Genomic DNA, 24,019 nt, shown 5'->3' with positions numbered 1-24,019 from the left:
GAAAAAAAAGTTTTCATTTAGCTGATGACTGGTGTTACAGGAAAAATACAGGGGTGTTTTCTCAAGCGTCCATATTTTCCAGCAGGGCAGAGTGGGTCACGTACTCATGTCGATGTTGGGATAGGCTGCACTCTTTGGCCTTTCCCTTATCGTGTCAGGGATTCGTGCTGTGTATTTGTTCTACACACACATAGTAGAGCCAGTGTGAGCTAGGTTTGCTGTGCATACATAACATGACTATATTTCATGTTTTTCCAAAACTCTATGCTTTCCTGGAAGCACTGGATTCGCCGTGTGCAGTTAATTCGCTCAGCAAATTCTTGAGGACATGCTGGGAAAAGGCTTGAGGAGGCAGCAGCCAGGACTGGGCTGTTCCTGCTGCCCATATCATTCAGTCTGCCTGCAACCTGCTCTGTGTGTGTTCCCAAATTGCCCCCAAGAAAAGGCGTTTCCAAGACTGGGCTGAGTACACTTAGTTTTCTTGATGGTCTAGATACTGCCTGCAAGTTGTAAGCTGAGTTGCATACCTAAAGATTGAGACTGGTTATAAAAGAGAATTCTGCTGAAAACATTGTTTGTTTAGAAAAACCATATCTTGATTAAAGAAAAATAAAAATATGTGTACTTACTGCAGCAGCTGGTTTATTTTACAGCTCTTATGGGCTGCCCAGCTGGTACAATGGGTTGTAACACTACCAAGGAACTAGCACAGGGTTTCTGAGGCCTCAAATTCCTATGGTGTTTTTTTTTTTTTTTTCCCCCACCCTTAATAGAGTCTAATAAAAGATAAAGGATGAGAAGCAAACTGTTTTCGTTTAGATCAACGATTGCTGAAAGCAAGGGCAGTGCTCTTACTCATAAGCAAGCTTGATAAACCCAGCAAACTCACTCATCCATTCTCTGAGACGAATATATTCCAGTTCAGATCATGCAGTTCATTGCTGGTAAGAAGGAGGGACAAACTTTTGCAATAAGTTCCTATGAGTTGGTGATAATTTTCTACTAGTTTTTTTCTAACAGGTTGCCCAAGAAAATTAAAGAAAAACCCCAGATAGACTTTTGTGCAGTACTGACTACCTAATGCTTTTGTTGGCTGCAACAAATCTGGACTTGGAAGACTTTGTGGAACATGTAGATGCAATAGGTGATGGGGAGAAAAACTGAAAATGCAAGACCAAACTCAGGGTTTAGGATATGGAATTAAGGATGTATCTGCTTTGGGTGTGAGAAAGAGTGAAAGAGAAAGAAGTTTTGCACTGAACCTGTTCTAGAAGAGAATTCTCAGTGAAATTGTAGGGAATACAGGAAGAAATAGTTGTGGGAGATCATTTTTATAACAGTGCTCAAAACATTGGCATGGCATTTTTTGGCTATAAAGACTTTCATGTCTTCATTGCCAGTTAGAGTCTGAATATTTTCAGTATCTTCTGTGCAATAAGAAAGTGGTCTTGACTCAATCCTTACTGGACAAGATGTCCACAACTGTCCTTACTGGCAGTTCTAGCTGAAAAAAACCAAGCAATTAACAGGCAAAATTAATGATAGTGTTTCTTCTAGAACAAGACCCATGAGGTAGAAGCTAAGGGAGCATTAATGATGTCTATCTAGAAGATGGAAATAGTCATTTCCAGCACAGCCAGCCATATCCCTTTTACCATCAAAAACAGGAAAGTAATGTTGTGCATCTGGGATACTGTATGATGTCATAAGATGGAGGTATACAATTAACAGAGATGTAAGCTTTAAATCAAAGTCAATGCCACGAATCTTGTGGAGCAAATATAGTAACTTAAACCTCCTCCTGCTGGGTCTAGTGGCAGTGGCCACATGCATTTCCTTGTACTTGATTGGTTTTCTTTAATAATAAACCAGCAACTATACCGTAAGTGGAAAACAGAGAAAATGGCAGAAAGACACTTTTCAAAGAACAGCACGTAGCTACATTTCTTTTTTCACACACCACTAATAAATAACTTGCACTGACTTTCCCACTGAGAGTCGGGGTCCTCTGGACTGGCTCAGAGGCAGGGGCTGTCTCTCAGTCCTCTGGGTTAGGGACAAACTGACTGCTGCTTAATTGATTGGAGCTGGAGGAGTTCATATGAGCTAGCAAGAGTCATAATCTACATGTATATAATATACTGTCAGCCAACTCATTCTGGCTCCAGCCTAGCCCTGAGTCACAGCCACCCCAAACCTTGTGCTTCCACTATTCTGGCTGTAAGAGCCTTTTCACCTTTACCCAAGGAATGGTATCTGTGTGCTCTGAACTGATAAGAGCTGGTGGAAATCTTGCTCCGAGAGTGCCCATGAAAAGGAATGTTTAACTTGTAAGAGCAAGGAAGAGCAACCAGTTATTCTGTATGTTTTTATTATTTGTGTCTTAATCCTGTCCAGTTTGGAATAATTGAAAACAAAGGATATTTTCTTTCTTCTATCAACATAAATAGGGATTAATCCCTCTAATCTTACAGGAAAACTGGGGGTGTAGAGAGATCAAAAGGAGGGGAAATCCACATTGGCACAGAAAAATGTTAACATTTTTTACAAATAAACATAATATGTAGTTGGATGATCAAAGTTGCTGGATTACTTCAAATATTATTCTTGGAACAGAGTAGCAAACACTCAATTTCTGTTTCTCACTTGACCTATCAAGTAAAAATACCATTAGACATAAGAGTGTCATATATTGCTTCAAAATAAATGCAGCTCTCCTGGCCTGGTTTTCCCACTGTTTTTCCTCCCTCGTTTCGAGGTCAGACAGCCGCAATGTGCCAGTTACCCACACGCTGACACTGGCTGCATCATAACCCATCATGGCATTTTTCGTTTGCACACATGACCCACATTATCTTTGTGCAACAAGGCACCTTAAAATGATCTGGATCTTTTATTTCCTCTTATATCATGACTCTTTCCTGCTTATCAGACTCAAAGCAGCTCCCAAGAGGCTAATATTAGGGAGTCTGAGAAAAATGTTCCACTGAGACTTGTGAGCCTGCATCTGCTGCTTGTCCCCACATCCCCGTCCCTGGGAGACACCCTCCTGACAGCCTCGTGCTGCTCCTCTCTTACATCAATAGGCAGGCTGAGGCAGGAAGCTTGTGGCAATTTGGCCACAGTTCTGGATAGTCAGGCTGTGGCCACTTGGTCACCAGGCTGGGGGGAATTTGCCACCCAGGTCCAGACAGCCCAGGCTGTGCTCCCGCACATGGCGTGGGGCTGAGTCCCCACGGTGCTGCCAGCAGCTCTGCAGGCACCTGCTCCTTCTCACTCAGGCATCCTGGCAGAGCCCACTATTGTTTTTTAGGTGAATATCAAGTCATAGAGTTCACAGAAGCAGATCACAAAGAAGTGGGAATGTATTTTCACGCACTGGGAGACCGGTTACTTATTAAACCCTTTTTCTATTAATAGTAAAACACCATCAAGAGGTTAGAAGTGCAAGTTCAGCCAGTGTGTTTCTCAACTGGAGGATGCCAAAAATAGACACACAAAAGTCCAATCCTGATAAATCTTTAATTTTTTTTTTTTTTAAGTAAAAAACGCATACTACACTAACTCTGTGAGCTCTGGAGGCACTGATCCCTGATATTCACTTGCTAGTTTCTCAGAAGCTATAGAATAAACACTCTGTTAAAAAAAACAGGTGAGCATCATCTACTTTATTTGTAATCTCTCTTTTGGTCATATCTCCAAATTAATATATAGCAAAGATTTCTTTTCTAATTTTCAGTTTATGAGCTGAAATGAAGTTCAAGGGCATTTTAATGTGTTTTACTAACTACAGTCAAAATGAATACAAAGTAATTGTTAAGTCAGTTCTAAACAAACAAAAAAACCCTATTAGATTTCAGTTTCAATGTTATGAAGCTGCCAGTATTAACTCTGCGACTGCAGTAATCCCTGCAGTCCAGCAGATATTGCACTTAGAATTCCAGCGTTCCAGCAGATATTGCACTTAGAATTCAAACCTACATTTCTTGGACAATTCCCAACTTACAGGAAAGCTGACAAATATTCTCAGCATTTAGAAAGACAGGACTGAACATTGCAGTATATAAAGACTAACCAAAAAGTTGTCCTCCATGTCTGAAGAACTGTTCACCAGCAGCACAGGGGAATCAGCATCAGATAAATGAAAGAGAAATTGCCATAAAACTCTCAAACCAATTAGCAGTTGCACAGAATCTTTTAGAGATGGCATTGCCAGACATATCTTCCTTCAGGTCTTCACAGTTGACTCTGAGTTTGACTCATTCAGTATGAGAGTTTTGAAACAAGCCTCTAAAGACAAAAGAATTCAGCAAGCAACACTAAGTAGTGTCACAGGTTATTTTAGAAAAACATTTATCACAAGTCAAACTATTTTAGTGAAAAAGACCTAACAGAATTGGAATTTTTTGCTGGAGAGGAAATGTACACCAGCCCAACTCATTCAACCTAGTCTTATCACATGGGAATTATAAAGGACCTACCACATGTATCACTAGCAACATCACAATAAGCTCAAGATTAAAAATAAGTTGAAAATATAATATAAAGTCTCATGACTTCTCCATGAAGCTGAGATGCACAGGTCATTGTCTGACTTTCCAGCCAGCAGCCCTTATCTCCTGTAAATAAGAATCTGTGATAGTTAGACTTTCACCCAATAATGAATGCACTACAACACCTTCTGTGTTTATTCAGTCATAGGCCATCCAAAGGTATTTCATCTGAATGGCAATTACACGTGGTGTCATGCCTCTGTTCTGTTCAAATCCAGTCAACCATCAGACCCAAATCTGATGAGAAACAGGCTACATTAGTAATAGTTCTCATAGAACTCATCCATTATTAGCTGAAGTTCCAGGGATTAACAGTGAGGCAGTTAAATCTCCGGCTTCTAGAATGTACTGAAAAACACAGATATTTGGTGTAGGTCTCCAGATCCCTCCACACACAATTGTGACTAATTTTTCTCCATGCCCTTCCACGGGAAAAAACAGTGACAAAAACAAAAAGCAGAAAGGGCCTAGAAGAAAGAAGAAATACTGGCTATACCCTGTCTCCCCTCAGCAGTTGCAAGACATTGCAGAGATTATGAATCATAACTTTGTCTAGACACATTCTGTAATTTTTTTTTTCTCCTTGAAGAAGATCAAAAGAGGTGCTATATGTGGCACATTCCCTTTTTGTTGTTGTTTTGCATCTCAGCTACTGGATGTCACTCATCAATGGCAGCAGGTTCATATTCTTTTGGAGTCACTCTTTACACAGGCTTGCTGGGGCAATAACTGTGCTAAAACAAGCCTTCTTGACATAATTTGATAGTCTGGTCATGGACATGGGCAGAATGTTTTATCTTCACTTCCCTGTCTGGTTTTGCTCAGCTTGTCTCAAGGAAGATATGGTGTAGGCTGAGAAAACAGCCCAGGGAATGCTAGAAAGTGGGTAGTTAGGTGAAATATGCATGTGGGGATTACCCAGGAGCAAAGGAGAAAGGTGTCTGACAGGCTGAGATAAGCACTGAGGGTGAGAATTGATGGACCCTCAATTTCTATCCAATGGCATGAGATAAATCTGGAAAGGTGCAGCATGAAATGAGAGGGCAGTATTCTGAGGGGAAGCAAAAGAGATAGTCTGCCTGCTTTTGAGCAAGTACAGAATTAACTTCGAGTCAAACACCTGAGCTTTTTAAAACCCAGGCTTTTAAAAAATCTACCTGCTTTAAGTCACTAATAATACAATATTTATTATTTCTATGCAAGCTAAGAACATTATAAAGTCATGCATAGACTTTTGGAAATGGTTCAGAGGACAGGTTCCCCCACAAATGACCCTGCCTAATCAAAGTATGGTCCTCCATGCCAGGTGTCATACAAGCAAAACTCTAGCTCTGGATTAGCAACTGAAAATAAACTAATTGATTCTGTGTGCACATGCTAAGACAAAAGCATGTAGGAAAGGAACCAATGGTTCCATATTTCTGAAGACCTGAGTGTTATCCACACACCAAAAAAAGGTGCAACTTCTGGTAGAATTCCAGTGTAGAGTTTTCTGATTCATACCCTTACTCAGGTCAATGAATGTTTTTTTTCCTGCTAACTCAGTCTTTGTGTGAAGCTTGCATATATCTGACAAGCATGGTTAATGAACTTTTCTGCATCTGATCCCAGACTGCTTCCCTAGAGTCTTCTCAACTGTATGAACAGAGAAAGGTTTCACAGGGCAGGTTGTCTATCCAGTCAATCAGAAGTTTGTTGCAGAAGGAACTAAGTATACCAAGAACATATCTGTGGAGGTGTATAGCGTACCTGGTCTTTTCACACATAAAATATCAATGGTCTAATCAGCACCTGCAAAATTTCAGATGGCTATCGTTCACACTGCAATCATTAATCAAGGAGTAAATGAGTGGTTACTATAAAGCTCACAGACATTTTAAAGTCTTTGGGGGAAAGGATGTGCTTTAAAAACAGGCTCAAGAGTTTCTTGGATACTTTCTGTTCAGAGTGACTTTGTCAGAGGTTTATACACAATTTAATGTTGCTGAATTGTGCCTAATGATGCTGTGCCTGAAGATTTTGGACAGAGCTACTTTCTTAAAATCAAAATGTGCCATGAGATTAAGGCAGTTTTCATGAAATGCCCTTTCAAAATGAAAATGAAGAGTTGCTGACATAATAATGTTGAAACCTACCAGTTAGTAGCTTGACTGAAAGAAAAATCTTTGTCCTGGCATAGTTTCTTGTAACAGCCCTGCTATTTCTTAAAAACAATTCAAAGTTTTCTAAAAGATTCCTTTTCATAATATTTGCATTCACCTTGACGTATTTTCTCTCTCCCAGGCTTGATTTTTCTACCCCCGCCCCCCCCCAAAAAAAAAGAAACCAACCCAAATTCATTTTAATTTCATGTAATTTAATCTCATTCAAATTCCAAACACAAAATGAATTTTAAATTTCAGGATTGTCCAGAAAAATGTCAAACCTAGTTCCCATTCTCCTTCAGCTGCAATAAAAAGCACCAGCCCTATGCAAAGTAAAAAGACAAGGAGCCATCAGCTTCAACACACATTGCACAGAAGCAAAACAAACTTCCAGAAAGCATAATAACAAGTGAAGGAGTTTGAGCATGGCCAGCATTAGGTGAGCTATGAGTCTATAAAGAAATGCACTAGTCAAAGCATGAACATCTGCTACCTTCCTAACAGTCTCATGGGATGCTCAAAACTTTACAACAAAGTGGCCACGCAGCCCTGTGAAGCTGTGTGTGCACCAGGGGAGGTTTAGGTTGGATATTAGGACAAATTTCTTCACCAAAAGCGTTGTCAAGCAATGGAGCAGGCTGCCTGGGGAAGTGGTGAAGTCACCATCCTTGGAGGTGTTTAAAAGATGTGTAGATGTGGTGCTGAGGGACATGGTTTAGTGATGGCCTTGGTTAGTGGTAGGTTTACGGTTGGGCTTGATGATCTTAAAGGTCTTTTCCAACTAATCCCTTAGCGCAACTGGAGGCCATTTCCTCTTTTCCTATTGCTTGTTACTTGGGAGAACAGACCAAAACCCACCTCACTACACCCTTGTTATGACCATCCAAGCACATTTCTCGACAGTCTAACTGTCCCTGCATGTCTGTGCCACGCAGGTCCTGTCTGCACCCGTCCCCCTTCCCGGGGCATCCTGCCCTTGGCTGTGCCGCTCCTGGGTGATGGGGAACTGCAGGAGTGCAGAGCCTGGCCGAGGCTGCCCCACTCACCAGCCGTGCCCCAACACGAGGGCTCAGGCAGCCAAACATAATATCAATTTCCTTTCATAATCCCCATCACTCTTGTATCCCATCTCTGTCTGTTGAGACAGGCGTTAGTGATTGTTGTGTGATCTGTCTGAACAACCTCTACTTTAATTTCCCTTATGAGCACGTTGTTTCCATTACACAGAATTCACACCTTTGTTTATTTGCCCAGGAGCTCTGATTTTCCCCAGAATTGCCAATTGCTCCTTCTATTGTTTTTCCCTGGATCCCATTGACTTCTATATATAGCACAATACTCTTCATGTCCTCAAAAACCTATTGCCTTTTCCAGTGAAGCACACTGGGTGCCAATCACAACCCAAGAGGGGCTTGGAGGAAACAGCAGCTTCCAGAGGGGTTATAGAATATGCAGAAAAATGTGTGTTCTGTTTTTCTAAGGGCACCTGCCAGAACCCTGTTGTTGGATCAAAGCACAGACCAAATATTTGGCATCAGCCATATCCCTCCCTGAACATCTCCACCTGCACCTAATATGCTATTTTTAAATATTTATTCCATTCATTTGTATCTACGCATAAATAAAACTTCCTCCTGGGCAGAGAATGGTGAATATCTGCATGTCTTTGGCTGACAGCTAACTCTTTGATTCCTCAAGCAATGAGCTGATCTAGTTTCTCTTTCAGTTCTGCCTTTGGGCAAGAAAAAACTTTGCAAGGGTTATGAATCAACTCTATTTGAAGTTACCTTGCTTCCTGGAAAATGTCCTCAAGCGCATCTTCCCATGCGTTAGTTGCCAGACTTCCCTCTGAGTGTACCACTTTGCTGGAAATTTGTTTTGCCACAGTTCAGCAACAAGGACATTTTTTGCAATTAGTTGTTTTCTGGTTTGTCCAAAGCTGAAGGAAAGCTCCTGAGAGGTTCTTGCATCTCCAAAATGAAACCTTGGCATTTAGGAAAAAAATTCCTCCTGGATTTAGATGACTTAATTTCACCCAAATATTTAGGAAATTGAGGATCTGTATCTCAGACTAAATACTTCAGCACTCATACTTTTTTTTAAGACTGATCTTGGGAATCACTCCCTAGGTCGATCCATGCAACTACAGGTAGTTAGTGACATGGTTCCTTTGACTACTATAAAGCTATACTGCAGCTCACAAAGAGTGCTCTTGTTCTTGTCCTTTCCAGCTCCATGGTGTCATTCCCCCAGATACATGCTCATGCCACTTTCTGTCAGTTCCAGCAGTTTTGTAGCCAAGAGGTGAGTCAGATCATCTCTCTGATCCTCCTAAAACTAACCCTGTAAAAAAGGTTTTTTTCTGGATCAAAGTCTCACTGTCAAGAGAGATCAGGATATGTGGTCATGAGAGGGGTGGAGGATGGCACATCATTAGTCTGTGAACCCACAAAGTCCCCTTGAGGTGCAATCTTCACAGGGCTTTTATTGCAGTTTAATTAACCACACCTGAAAAAAATTCACACAACTACCCTATCTTTTCTTTTGAATTGGTGTGAATGGTTTCCAGGGACAAGTCCTTTCCATTTTCAGAAGAGGCTGCAGAGATTCACTCTCATTGACAGATAGTTAATGTAATTGAAGCCCTAGATTTCTAAATCGAAGATGAAAGCATCTTTCAATTTCCCTCTTTTCTGGAAGTTTGTGAGAAAAAAATATATAGTTATTCTTAGTCTAATTAACATTTCTTTCTTTCATTCAAGTTTTGGAAATGGATAAATCATGTTTATTAAACATTTGTATGGAGTACAGTTGCCTTTAATAATGGAGCTGCTTGCCTTTAATAGCAAAGTGTACTTGGATCCTTGTTATTTAGAACAGTATCATCTTTTCACTAAATATATCATTTATGTCCAGAAATTATCTTTTTCTTCATAAAAATCCAGTGTCTATTCTAAGGCTTCTCTTCAGGGAGGTACACTTTTGACCTGTACCAAAATGTGACTTTTTAATAACTTCCTTGATGACAACCCAGCATTATTTTGTGTTATCTAACAAATTTCTATGCCTCCAGTGATTTGTCTGTGTTCTTCAAAGCTAAATGTCAGGCACCGTTGTACACTTCCCTTACTAAAAACAAACACTTCCCCACTCCTTTACTTATCACCTCACAAGTAATCTCTTCCTCATTTACTGATGCATAATTTGTATTAAAATATAAAATGAAAATTTTTAGCAGAAAATCCATTTCATAAAGAATTTTATTTGGTCACTAGCCTTGCTTAGAAAATATCCTGAGTTTTTACTAAATATTTTTAGAGAGGTTATTGATGCTTCATTATAGACTTTTGAATTCCTATGCACGCACACACACACAAACACATTTTTCATGCACTGTGATTTTTTGAAAAATGTCATCAATGAAACACTTATGAGAATGTATGTCTGTTTCATCCTGTAAAAATATTTAAACAGAGCATTGGTTTTATTTTAATTTTAAAACAGAAAAACTTATATTTTTTCAAAGCTAGAAATTAGAGTTAGCACCCAGAATTAGTATGCTATTTAATATAGTAAATGTATATTACTGTGGATCAGAAAACATTAGCAATTCAAATATATGAAGTAGGTTTTTTTAAAAAAACCTAGCAGTTAATTTGAAGTTATTTGAAGTTATTTAAAGATTTCACAATTCTGCAAGTTGCACAACTTGCTTCCATTAGGTAGAAAATCCAAGATGCTCCAGGGTTTAGTCTTTAATGATTAAAAATACCTTTCTGTGGCATTCCAACCTCTTGTACACTTATTAAAAGGCAGAAACTACAGAGGAAGCTTCCAGTAAGAATTTAGTAATATGTCCAGAGCATCCAATTACTTGAGAAATTAATATTGGCATGCTCAGCGACTGTATACCAGCTATCTCCTCTCTTTTTTAGCCAAGTGTGCTTTGAAGCTTTTCACTTGCATTGAAATGAGATACTGAATGTGTGTGTCACAAGGAGCAATATCTATTTAAAGCTTTTCTTTTCTTTTACTCTGACTTTCAAACATAGTCAGAGGGAAGACAGGATTGTTCTGGAGTACAGAAACTTGTCATCTCCTGAACCAAGAAAAAGATTATGTGTGAACCAAACCATCTTCATATCTTCCTGCCCAGAACCTTGTTCCCAAAGTCTTCCTTATTCTACTTATGCTCTGCAGGTCCCACTCAAAATGACTTACGTTTGGACCCTAGCTGAGATCTTCCCTTGTGCTTTATGGTAGGACAGTCAGGTTAATCCGCTCAACTTGCACCCTCAACATAATGAATATATTGACAAAGTGCAGTTGAGTACCTGCAGCCTGTGGTTGAATATTCCTGCAAAGCCACCAAAGCAGCTCTCAGTTTTAGGACTAAGGATGACCTTTGCTCATGTATTGAACTGGCTCTTTGCTGATCCCTAGTCAGATATGTGGGTACCTTTGCCCTGAACAAAGCGACACTGAGCTTGATTCAGGCATTGACCTCACCTGCAAAACTATTTGTGATTTCCATTGGTATAACTGAGATAATAATAAAGGGGTTTTGTGGGCACTTGAAAATCTGGATAAGTGTAACTCATAATGCCTGAGGTATGAGTTTTTCCAAGACTTCCCTCCATTATTTACAATAAATTCAGAGAACATTTTTCCTTTCTTCACCTTGAGCCAACTCCATACTGCTGGAAGTCCCTCTGGCAATGAGGGTACCCTTTAGTTCAAGGTAAGCAAGACCTGCACAGTTCCCCTGCTTCTGTCCTAACTCCTGTTTTTATGTGGAACATGATTCCATAGCAGGATTAATCAGATGTGATTTGTTAGATTTACTGTCAAGTTTCTGGGCACCTAAGATGATAACAGAGGTTAAAAGTATCATAAATGTGCATATCAATTTGAGAAGACCAAGGGGTAACTCTCGTACTCAAGAGTTCCCCTTTATTGCCTTGTGCTCCCTGCCAGCTGCTGCCTCTGCTGCCTTCCCTCCTCCTCTGACATACGGTGCCTGGAGTTCATTCAACACACTTAACAATTAGAGGCAAAGAGTTTGAACTTGTCGAGAGGAACATGCCCAAGAAAGCAAAGTGTAATTTACCCTGATTATAAAATGCATTCCATTCCACACTTGTTTTGACATTGTCCCTTGGAGAAAAATACTTTGTCTCATTGTTGCTTTCCTTGTCAGGAGGAGGATTGCTCCAGAATTGTTCACATCCCTCCAAACCCCACAATGTAGATATTTCTAAAACTCCTTCTGGATCCAAACACAGTAGCTTAAGTTTAATGTTTTAATGTTGTTCCAAAGCCACAGGCTACTGGTCATACAGCTGGAACAAAAACTATGGACAAGAGTTGAAAATCAATATAGTCCTTCCTCTGATAGCAAAGAAGACTATAGGGATATACAAGATAGGGTCCAGATAGGTTTTGTATGAGGTGTTAAAGCCCTTCTGGATAAACAGACAAGAAAGAAGTGAACAGTAATATTTAGACAGAGAGTTAGACTGTCTTGAAAAAAGTACACTGTAATGTTGAACCAGATCCCAAGTGGTCTCCATCCATACTGGTTACACTTACCTGCCCAAAGAATTGTACTTATTCTGTAGTCGCTGAAACCAGTTTTGTGTCACTGTCAATAAATGTATTCCTGGTCTATACCTCAGTGTGTGACAGGGATTCAAGGCAGCAGGATTGCAGCCCTGAGCTACAGTACGAGAGAGTGGAGAGGTGGCAGTGTCACCAGAAAGGTCAGGATGTGTGCTGTTCCTGTGCCAAAACAATTCAGCATCTCTGTGTATTTCACTCTCTTGAAAGCTGATACTCAGAAACACCCAAGAATAGATGTAAGTGAATAAGCATAATGCTTATTTTCATAATGTAATATTCATACCTTTTCCCCAGCCATGCCTGGAAGGACACATGGAAAAAATTTGAATGCAGCCACCCACATTACAGTCTATCAATCTACAAGTTATCAGAACAACACACACATCCAGGCTAAGAGATTAATGAGACTGCTTGTAGTTTCAACATCAACAGGCCCTTTGTATTATCTGAAGTAGAAAAGCAGCTTTTTCTTCTAAAGCTACAAACCTAACATGCTGGAAATTGTTAAACTTTCTCCTTTTATAAAAAAGGGATAACACCTTGAAAACCCCCACATACACTCCTGCTGAAGTCAAGACTATGTTTCATGTATTTAAAATTAAGCACATGCCGAGTTCTCATAAGTTTTGTTCTGAAATGAGCTTTCACTATTAACATTTTGCAGAATTATTTTTTTTAGAGCTTGGGTTATCTTGCCTCATCAGCTAAAGTCAGCACTGACACCAACGTGAATTCTGCCTCTAGTTGTTGAGAAGAAAGAACCTTCTCAGTGTGGAAAAAGACAAACTAGAACACATTATCTGTCATCTAATCCCAGCACTGAAAGGTGTAAGCACAGACTGACTCAGAGCACACTATATAATAGCCAGTTTATGATGAACAGAACATATATGAAAAAATGCCAGATTGTCAGTCCTGAAAACTGGCATTCTTTATTCATAAAAAAAGTGCAGATTAGTTGGCTCCAACTTTATCTATATCATTCCCACTAACATGCCTAAAGCCTGAACAGAATTAACTTCCTTTTGGATGTGTAAACCTCATTCACTTCCTCGTTGAGAAAGTTAAGGTGGAGGCAAATTAATTCCATTCATTTTATGATCAAACTGTCTTCCTCTGAGGAGTAACTATAGGAATCAGTAACAGGGAAGTAGTATTGTCATTGTCTTTTTACTAAGTAATTCTGAATGAGCAAATAATTTCAGAGAAGCAAAGAAATTAATTTATCCAGCTGACCATAGGCAAAAGGTTTCATAGACATTTATTAATCTCAGAAGCATCATGCTGTTTTTCATACTTCTGAAATACAAGAAAAGGAAAGTCATATGGGTTTCTTAATGTGGAAGTCTGGCTTGGTCATTCATTATCTGTGTAGTTTGATAATTACCTATTTCCTAGCTAAATGACTTTGGACATTTACTTTGAGGTAGCAGATTAATGAAGTTCTTTGAAAACTTCAGGAACTTGAAAATCTACAAAGCTTCCGGAATAAAATTTTCCAGGTCAATGGTTATTGTACTTTTAGAAATCCAGAAGATGGCACAGACTCGCACCTCAGCTTGTACAGAGTTGGTCAAAACTTTATTCAGAGCAACACTTGTACAGATCTTTGAATCTGCTAAATTTAAATGGCAAAAATAATAAGCAGCCCAGTAAGCATGTACCTGTGATTTACTATACAGAAGCAATAAAGGATTTTGAAATAGCTGATAAGTAGGCTGTCAAGGTCAGTTCAACTAGATAACACCTCTTCTCTTGGGTTGTCTAAAAGTTAAATCATCAAAACATTTGTGAGCAATGTGATATGCCCAGAATTGAACAATAGTCCTGATTTTCTGTTAACACTTGTTTCATGTTGGCACAACTCCATTTGCTCTAGTGGAGTAATATTAGTTTATAATACTATAAGAAGAGATTTAGTGTATATTATGATTGTAGCAGCTTGAGAAGATCTCCCTGTGCAGTCTTGTACCTCAGCACAAGCTACCAAAGCTCCCTGGGGATCAGGTGAGCTCCCAGGGGCTCTGGGACCCAGTGCTCCCAGCTGTCAGATTAGCGCCAGCAGCACAGACCGCCGTCAGTGTAAAGTACACATTGCAATATGATTTTCAGAGAAGTGACATTCTCACATAGTGCTGTACCGTTTCTGTTACACCATCATTCACTCAGCCAGAGGCAGCCTTCACTTGGCAAAGACAGGGAGCTTTTGATAACTGTCAAATTTACTCTTTGTGTAACCATCAGGCTGTCACTCACAGTGTGGGTGGAGGGCTTTTTTTTTTTTTTTAATATACATTTATTTTAACCCCGCAAAGATTCATCTTTCCTCAAAACTTTATATTGATTTTCTCTTGTCATAACAGCAGAGAAATGTAACAATTGCATCCCTGGAGACCTCAGTACTGTGCATGCTGAGGAGGAACCTGTTGAAATCGTGCTGTGGATGGAGGAAGCTTGTATTCACTGAGGTCTGATAGGATCATACAGAGAGCAAGGGACTGTAGGCATGGATTTAACACATTCCTGGCTGAAGGAATGGCAAGAAGATTAATGGCACAAAAGGAGTTTGGCATCAAAGCTCTTGGTAAGCTGGGACCTCCCTCCCCCAGCTGGTCCTGCACCCAGCAGTGCCCACTACATCCTCCGGCCAGGATTGCAAACAACTTCCCAGCTAAGGTGTGGCTATAGCATATAATCAAGCAACTTGGGGCACCACAAAACGGAATTTTTTCAGTGTTTTTCACTTGTTTTTGTAGAACTTCAAGTCCATTGATGATATTAAGCAGGGGGATGAAAATACCATAGCTTTTATTTTTTTTTCCCCACAAGAAGTTACCATGAAAGACAAGACTTCTCTAATGCTACAAAGACTTTATAACAAACTATGGAAGACTATTTATAGAAAAAAAATATAAATCTTTATTTTATTACAAAATTGGCTATTACCAAGTTGGCTAGAAAGATTCAGATAACGTACAAATTGCTTTATACATTGTAATATGGCTACATTTACACATCTGAGTATAACAGCAGAGGACAACAAATGAAAAAAATGCAGGAGACAGACCAACAAATGCTAACTTGTATTATTTCAGAATGTAAAAAAATAAAAAACCTCATTCATGACTTTTTATGTATATAAACCTGTACTTGAAACTGCATCATGGGAAAAAACCCCAAAATAAACCACTAGTGACCATACGAGCTAACTTACAGTATTACATGCAGGGCAGTGACAACTTTAACCTTTAGATACAGATATTGAAATCTCCACAAGAAAGACCTCTTTGAAAAGTCTAGGATCCTTATTTCCCATGGTCCTTTGAAACATACATTTTATATTACTCATCTGATGAAGTAACTATCCTGTTAGGATAATCATCATTCAATAGTGGCAGAACCCATAGGATTCCAGTGATTCCATTTATGGATAAGGCCTTTCATGCAACAAAAGGCCACTAAGGTTTTACAATAAAGGTGTGATAGAATGGTTTGTGTGGGAGTTGGAGGCATGGAAGTCTATGGGTATGAGCAGACTGCAGTATTGCAATTGTTCAAATCAAAGTACCATGCAGGCATGAGGAATAAATCCTGTATATATGTTTGCCCTTATTTCCCTTTTACTAAGGAAGTATATAACTTAAGGAAAATATGCTTTGCTCATTATCCTGATTTTTAAGCCCTGTAGTTAGCCTTATTACAGGCTGCCATCTTACTTCTGAGTTTAAATCATGACATTGGTAATTTGATAAGGACTAAGCGAGTTCCTTTTCACTTAAGCTGACTTCTCAAAGCTCTTCAACTCTGAGCTAACAGGGCCAGTTCAGTTGTGACTGTTGTTCCCCCAGGTGGCCTATATGATACCCACAAACTGGAAAACAGCTCTTTCCGAGCTAGACTGTTGAACAGCTTGAGGCTACAAGAATTTCACTGTGCAGGAGGAAGAACTATACATAACACTCTACAGCTCATTATCAAGCTCTATCCTGTACAGTCCCTCAGCTGCACTAAATCAGAATATTTGCATAGGTATATGTATGGTATTTTTCTTTCCTTTTAACATTGTTAAGCACTGCTGAACTAACTAACCACATTTTCCCAATGAAACAGTCTAGGAGCTTTTCTTGGTACTATTTCTGGCCCAGCAATTGTTCAAGGGATGCACGTTGCAGTTTCTTCACTGGTTACCATTGGCTTTGAGTTTCCCAGTTGATGTATATTTTTTCAGAGAAAGCAGCAGTAAGATTGCCATTTATTTTTCTGCAAGCTGTATTAAAGAGAAAAAAGAACCTATATAGTGATCAATCATTTAAAAGCAAATAGCACTGAATAAGCTTCAGTTAATGGTGTTAATACCCTTACTCAGATTATACGGGGTGATTTTTTCCTATGGTGTTGGTCAGCAAAAAATATCTCCCATAGTGTTTAAGTGTCGCTTGATTTCTAATTTGAGGCCTTAATTCTAGATCAAAGATGAAATTTTCCAATTTAGATTTTTATACAAATAAGCTAACAAAAACCTTGTGAGGAGAGAAAATCTTACATGCTTTTTTTTTGAACCAAAAATGCATAAATTGCAACATTGCATGACTATTTTCAAATACACATTGCTTTTCTTTGTCCTGCCTAAAATCAAGTTTTCTAATCTCAAATCTATAGTACAGTAGCTTACTATTCCTTCCCTAGGGCATTTTCTTTTTAATCTGTACATTAACACTTAAAATCAAATGCTATTTTTCAGGAAATATCTTCTAGAAATGCAGTGGAGAAGTTACATTATAACACAATAATGGCTCTTATGTTCCGCCACAGTATATACATTTTGATTTCCCCATTTCTGATCTGTACCAGGTACAGAAGACTCTCTTGGAGTTTAAAACTAGACAGCTAACTTCAGAGCCACAAGCCATACAAAATTTGTCTTCTGAGTACATAGAATATTTCCTGTTAAAAGTAACAAAATGTGGTGGCATTTAATAAATTCCACATTGTGAGAATAAAGCTTAGAAAGACATGTGCTCTCTTACACTCACAATTCTATGAAAATTCTAAATGAGATAGAAAGAAAAGTCTCATGTAATTGTGAGACCCTTATGCACATACCTTATCTTCTGTGAAATGCAATGGGAAGCTCCCGGCTGGGAATTAGTATTCCTGAATGGAGTGTTTCCACTGGCTTGTTGTCAGTTGCTACAACTTGGTATTTACGAATGAGCTGAAACACAGACATTTCAGTTAGCATGCTCTGACTTCTAGATCGCCTGATCAGGTTAAATGTTGAACAAGCAGGCATTGTGCACAGAATGCCATTGGAGAGTATTTACCCAGCAAAGGGCCAAGTGAAGCTGTAGCTCTGCTACACGGCGCCCGATGCACATCCTCTTCCCAATACCAAATGGAACATGAGAAAAGGGATTTATTAAATTCTTCTGAAACCAACGCTCTGGTTTAAACTGAGTCCAGGCATTGAAGTACTCTTCATTGCAACCCAGGGCATGGCTATTTATCATTAGTACGGTCTATAAACAAAGCAACAGAGAGAGTCATTACAAATTGGCTTAGAGCTACTAAGTGAATCAGCTTGTTAATGGAAAAAAAATAATGCAACAGTAAAGGCGAGGCGGTTTCCTCAGAAGATGTCATGTAATACCCTGAAGATTAATTCAAACACAGGAAAGGTCAATTTCCTCAGAAAATCATCGGAAAGTTTGAAAAATTTTTTTGAAATAGCACACCAAAATATTTTTGTCTAAATCCAACAGCAGTGCAGGCAGGCATGGTTTTCAGTTTAGGGGAACTTTTGATGTGAATCTCTTATTCCTTATCCTGGCACTCATCCTTTGGCAAAGTCATTTTGAGACTGAAACATGACCAACTTCAGTGGTTTACAGGACAATTAATCAATGACAACATATTCTAATAAGCTAAATCAATTGACTTACCCCTTTGGGTAGTACATAATCTCCCAGAACCATCTCTGTGTCAATGGTGCGAGTGGTAAATGGCACCGATGGTGTTAATCTACAGTGAAAGAAACAAAATGGGTTAAATTTGCAGCATTTTTTCTTCCTGTATCTATCATAGTTTACCTTAAACAACAAGGTGAACAAAATCATACATACTAGAAAATTCTTTCTCCACTAACTGGTAAAAGAACCTTTGTGATCATTTTGCTTTTTGCAAATTGTTTGAGTTTTACCTCATGGATTCTTTCAGACAAGCTTTTAGGTAAGGCATATTCTTCAAGTTCTCAGCACTTGGAGTCTCATTAGCAGCCAAAACACTCTGTATTTCCTGGAAAAGCTTCTGCTGAACATGTGGATTGCGTGAAATGTTATACAAAGCCCATAGTAAACTATTGGCTGTCTGAAACAAACCAGAAAGAATCATTAGACTTCTATTTGTAGTGACAGAAACAAGAAGTTGACAAAAGTTCAAAGCAACATTTATGGCTGGTCACTGCCTTATGGTATTTTGCAAGCTTAAGGGATTGTGAGCCATCCCAGTTGCTCTCTAGGAGTAATGAACAGAAGAAAGAATCTAGTGATTTCAGGTAAAAATTCACTTGTATTTAGGCCACCAAAGCAACTACAGGATTAGCTCATTCCCAGATGTTATGGAAGAAAGCAGGGAGTTGGAAGGATGCTAATTTTAACAAGCTCTTGGAAAGTCAGGTTTACCGTTTCAACTCCAGCAATCTGGAGCTCTGCGATGGCAGCGTACAGCTCCTTCTTGGAAAGTTGTCCTCCAGAATAGATGTCACACAAGAAATCCTCCTGAGGGTTTGCAGAGTGCTTTTCCAGTCGACAGTCAATTGAATGCTTGGCTGAGGAAGTAGGAGCAGGAAGTAATTAATGGAAAATCACAAAAAACAATTTAAAAATAAAATAAAAAATACATCCTACATGTGGGATTTCGAAAGAGGATACAAAGCTGTGCTCTCTCTTCAAGCAATGAGCATTATACTGAGATAATAGTATTTTCACTTTTTAAACAAAGAACTCAGTTACAGAAATCACTTCTGAACAGAAGGAGCTCCTGCAAACTAGTAGGAATTCTGCTTTCTTAAATTAGGAAAGGAAATCAGTGATGTGTTGAGTGAAATACTTAGCAAACAAATATGAGTGTGTAAAATTTATTAGCTTGCATTTTCAAAGGAGATGAAGGTGTTAAAAAAATCAAAGAGGCTTAGCACTTAGGTTCCCTGAGGGGAAATTTAAGCCTTTGATTTACTAGAGAAAGGCAAAAATAGACACCAAATTTCCACATGCCTGCTTTTTTTTTTTTTTTATATAGAGGACTAGATTTTGCCCACCCTTTCCCACGAATATCCCAATTGTTAAGAACAGTTCCTAGTAAGGAGCTATTCATGTTAAGTGAAGGTGTCAAACTTGTTTTTCTGAACAAGACTGGTTTAAAGTGTTTTTCCTAAAACCCATAAACTAAGAAGCAATCAAATAAGTGCATGTGTGGCTGGCATGACCAAAAGTCCTGAAGTATCAAGTATTCAAATACTTAAGATAAATATTACTCAGCATTACAATCAGACAAGTGCCAAAACCCTTCTTAATCTTTAGCTATATCTGTTGCTGTCTAGCAAAATAATGAAAAATAGAAACTTAATTTCATATCTGAGTTTAAAGTAATTTGTGTAACCTTGAAGGCCAATTCATCTTAGAAAATATCAGAATGCCAAAGTACCTTACAATTTAAATTGCATCTGTTTAAGACTTACAACTATATTCCAGATTGTTCAGAAAACCTACAACTTATCTTTTTTTTAGCAAACAGGTTTTTGTTGCATGTAAAATTCTTGTTTCTCAAGAAAACAACTCACTTTGAGGGAAGTCCCTTTGCTCACTCATATACCTTGCCTTTAAAGAGATTATACACTTTCTGGTTATTTACTTTTATGACAGAATAAAGTGGACTCCTTTCTGGGGTTTCCCTGAGAATTGGTTATTGCCCCACAACCAGACCTAAGTGTTAGTCATAAGAAAACAGTGCTCCAATGCTTGGAATAGGTTTGTGGTTAGCTGAAACAAAGATTTCTCAATCTGTGCTGAAGGCAGCAATTAACAGCAGCGTAGGGCAGTAGCAAGTATGAAGAAAGTTAATGCCACCAAACAGGAAACAGATGAAGAGAAAGGAAAGAAGTCACGTTTAAAACAATAACCTGTTTTAAATATATCATCCCATGCTTTAGTATGAGCTTGCCAGACTTTTGTGTTCAGACCCTTGTGAAGTTCCACGGGGGTCACCATCATCATTCCAAAAGTAGCCATCATCTGTGTTAGAGAAAGAGTTTTTGAAATCTTTCTTTACTCTACCTACTTGCAATCACTGAACAAAATTAGACTGGATGCAATTTTCAGGAAGTCAAGATTCTGGCAGATTTTCCATCCTGAACAGAAAGGACAGGCCTCAACCTGCTTCAACCTTGTCCAGCTAGAATCTACGGATAGCCAGTGGAGGACAGGAGGCTTCTCCAGTGGCTGGTTTGTCCTATTTATTTTCTGCACCTGTTTTACAATGGGACAAGCCATGCTTTGGCTTTGCCTCTCTCTCCCTTTACAACAGATGGAGCTAAAAACCTAGGGTAGGCTAGATGCTTATCTTTTAGATGGCTAAAATTAGGCAGATATATATCATCCGAGTCTAAGTTGCAGCAAAACGCTCAGCAGGTGTGCTTGCAAAATTCAGCATATTTGCATAATCCCACACAACTCCATGAGTCCCACCCAACAAATAGCAGAGTGTTGCACAACAGGTGTCTCAGAGGCAGAGGAAAGTTAACAAACCAACCTGACAACTCTATTTCCAGGATTACCCTGGAGTCCATACAGCATTTCCCCCTACAGATTTAGGCATTTCATAATGGACAGTCAGATGGTCAGTACTAGCATTACACATCTAAGTGCCACCTTGGATGTGCAAGGCTGCCAATACACGTAGCACAGAAGCTGGAGTTTCTTTTTTCAGGTGACCCATTTAAACTGGTACCCTCTCATTAGTAGTAGGGGCAGAAAATCACTACAGCCCCAGTAAAGACTCTTCCATACCGTTTTCACAGCCTTGATGAAGTTAGAACTTTCCTCTTCTACATCCTGCTGTAGGAGACCAAATCTCTTTCCATACAGCACCAGGCAGATACCTGTTGTTAAGCAATATTATCATTAAATGATACCAAACAAAAAAGTGTACAGTGTCTACCACTTATTGTCAAGGAATGGCTTGGATTATCCTTCTTAAAAAAGGTCTCTGTCCTACAGTACACGCTGGTGAGAGCAGCACTTCAAAACACCATCTGCATCTTTGCCTCAGAGCCAAGTAGCAGTATATCTAGCTAAGGTACACTTCAGGAGCACTTTCTTCACTAACAAGAATCACCACTGATCCCCTCACATGAGCAGGGGATCACTCTGCCAGGCACAGCTGGCATATTTGGCAAATAAGCTACACAGCAAAGCTACTGCTGAGAACTGAGTCACCAGAAAACAGGACCTGAAAAGGCCGTCTAGTCCAGTGTCTCCTAGCCCCTTCCACAGCCAGAAACCACTTGCAAACACTGGCAGCATCTCACACTCCACCAGCTTCCGCTTCTTTCCACTTGCTCTTTCTTTTTCCCCTCCCCAAAGCTGTCATTTCCTATCTAGCCCTTTCCAAAAGCGGCCATCACCACTGACAGTAGAAAAACAAAACAAAACAAAACCCCACACTTTCAGGAATTCAGTACACAGGTTGCTGAGATGAGCCAGCCAAGAGCAGACAGGTCTGTCAGATCTCATTTTGTTATGCTCTATACCCAACCATCCCTCCTTGCTGGGTACCACTGAAGCAGCTTCTTCTGCCCTAAGTAATTCCTGGCAGATGGTCCTGCAGATGGTTCCTTAGAGCACTTTGAAAGGTTTCTAAAGATGGAGGCTCCTGGCTTGGTAACATATTCCAGTGCTTCTCAATCCCAGTGTAAACATTTTAAATGAGATTTTCCAACTCTTGTCTACAATGAATACTCTTCACTGTTTGTCCTGGTTTTTATCAGATCATTTAATTGATCTTGTACTGCTGGTAATTAACAAATATCAGATGGACAAAAATGGTCCTGTGCTATCTGATCCCACTCTAGATAAATGCACTGTAATTCCCTCAAATTTTGGATTTATAAGTCACTACAATATTTGAATTTTTTACAAGTCACATAGATAACCAGAGAGAAGAAATTGTATGGCTGCTGACGAATTTTGCATGTGTACTGATAGTCCCCTGACTTTTCTGCAACCCACTTTCCATGACATCGTAGTTGATAGTTTGGAAATAATGAGCCTACATATTCATCACTGGTTGTATTTTAACTGAAATGCCATGGCAGGTACAAAATGCATATCATTCTCAGGCAAAAAAACCCACTTACTTTCAAATGACCATTTGTTGAATTCTGAATAGACATCTTCCATTTGTCCACTGTGGTTACAAACTTCATCTATTCTGTGCATGAAGTCCTCCAGGACCTAAGTGGTGGAGAGAAGAGAGAGAGAAAAGGAGGGAATAAAATTACATCAACTGATACAAATCCTGTGGAATTTAGCATTTCAACTGTCATTTAAATAGACAATAATCTTGCATAAGAGAGGGATACTTAGGTTTCTTGTTCTTTGAACAAGATTCACTTTCCCTCTAAGTTAACATATGTCTGGATTTTTCGTGATTCTCATGTTATTGCTGCTTCTACTTCAGTGAACTGAGCTCTCCTCCACAGGGATGAAATGCTTCAGTCTGATGTTGGAATAATGCTGGAGTTTCACAATAAAGGGGATTGAGCTGTTTATCACAGATGCTCCTCAAACTTAATGAGGAACACAGAGGCTAAAGAGGGAGGTGTTCCCTGACGGGAGGAACATAAGAATGAATGAGGTAAAGGCAAAAAACCCAACTGAGTGTAAGAAAAGTAAGCAAAAACTCTGCAGGAGCCTGTATCATTGCAGGATAATCTTAAACTGTTCTGTGGAGACAGAAAATCTCAGCTACATGTTTCTGTGTGGTCTCCTTTTTGGTCAGACCCTGATAACCAGTTCGAATTTATCATTCCCTGAATGATTTCAGAGTATGAACTCATGGGTTTATCACTGTAGAGCAAATTAATAGCTATCCAGGTAAACGGGATCATCTGATCAGCTTTTACTTCCCAGGTTTCCAGGGGAGTGGGGATAAAGAAAGAATTTCTCAAAGCACAGTACCTCATTGATCGCAATATCCAGTTTTGCAACTTCCCTGGGTTTCATTAATTTCTTTTGAAAGGCACTTCTTACCCTCTGCCAGTCCTTTCCTTCCCTAAGGTGAATGAAAAACAGTGAGGTTGAAAAGAGAAAGGCTTCGAGAAAACTGAAACGAAGGACAAACCCAAGCCCGCGGCATGTGCAATAAAGCATCTCCGCTCTCATCGCACCTCCCCAGAGCTGCCCGGGCGCTGCGGGTGTCACTTACAGGATGAGTAGCCCGTAGCCCTCGTCGCGATAGTCCCGATAGGCTTTCCAGGGCTTGATCTCCAGGCGCTGGGGACAGGCGCTCTCCCGGCGGTACAGGGCTTCCAGCAGGCAGGGGGCTGCGATGTGCACCGAGTCGAAAGCCCCCAGCTTCATGCGGAAGATCTTGCCGAACCTCCGGTGGTATTCGGCCTGGGGGCGCAAAACAGACCCCCCCCCA

The 24,019-nt window shown here is 39.6% G+C and overlaps 1 protein-coding gene across 1 annotated transcript; it reads right to left on the bottom strand.

The window, feature by feature from the left end:
• Positions 1–17,423: 17,423 nt before the first annotated feature.
• CYP24A1 (cytochrome P450 family 24 subfamily A member 1) lies at positions 17,424–23,986 on the bottom strand. Its single transcript, XM_010169820.2, has 10 exons — positions 23,801–23,986; positions 23,554–23,647; positions 22,731–22,827; positions 21,382–21,473; positions 20,496–20,607; positions 19,000–19,145; positions 18,519–18,685; positions 18,262–18,340; positions 17,644–17,838; positions 17,424–17,534 (listed from the first exon to the last, which is right to left on the bottom strand). The coding sequence occupies exons 1-10, from the start codon at positions 23,953–23,955 to the stop codon at positions 17,424–17,426; spliced, it is 1,248 nt and encodes a 415-aa protein (XP_010168122.1). The 5' UTR covers positions 23,956–23,986.
• Between the last annotated feature and the right edge of the window lie 33 nt (positions 23,987–24,019).

The sequence above is a fragment of the Antrostomus carolinensis genome, unplaced genomic scaffold (assembly GCF_000700745.2).
Source record: "Antrostomus carolinensis isolate BGI_N321 unplaced genomic scaffold, ASM70074v2 scaffold11780, whole genome shotgun sequence".
Lineage (NCBI taxonomy): Eukaryota > Metazoa > Chordata > Aves > Caprimulgiformes > Caprimulgidae > Antrostomus > Antrostomus carolinensis.
This window is presented reverse-complemented; position numbering and strand designations above follow the sequence as displayed.

Bases quoted from the DNA above. Each gene is read 5' to 3' on its own strand.
- CYP24A1 (XM_010169820.2), bottom strand. From the start codon at position 23,955: ATGAAGCTGGGGGCTTTCGACTCGGTGCACATCGCAGCCCCCTGCCTG. The intron at 18,686-18,999 runs GTAAACCTGACT...GGTTTGTTTCAG, and splicing joins AGATTGCTGGAGTTGAAACG to ACAGCCAATAGTTTACTATG. The intron at 18,341-18,518 runs GTAAAACTCAAA...CTTTCACTGTAG, and splicing joins TGTCTGAAAGAATCCATGAG to ATTAACACCATCGGTGCCAT.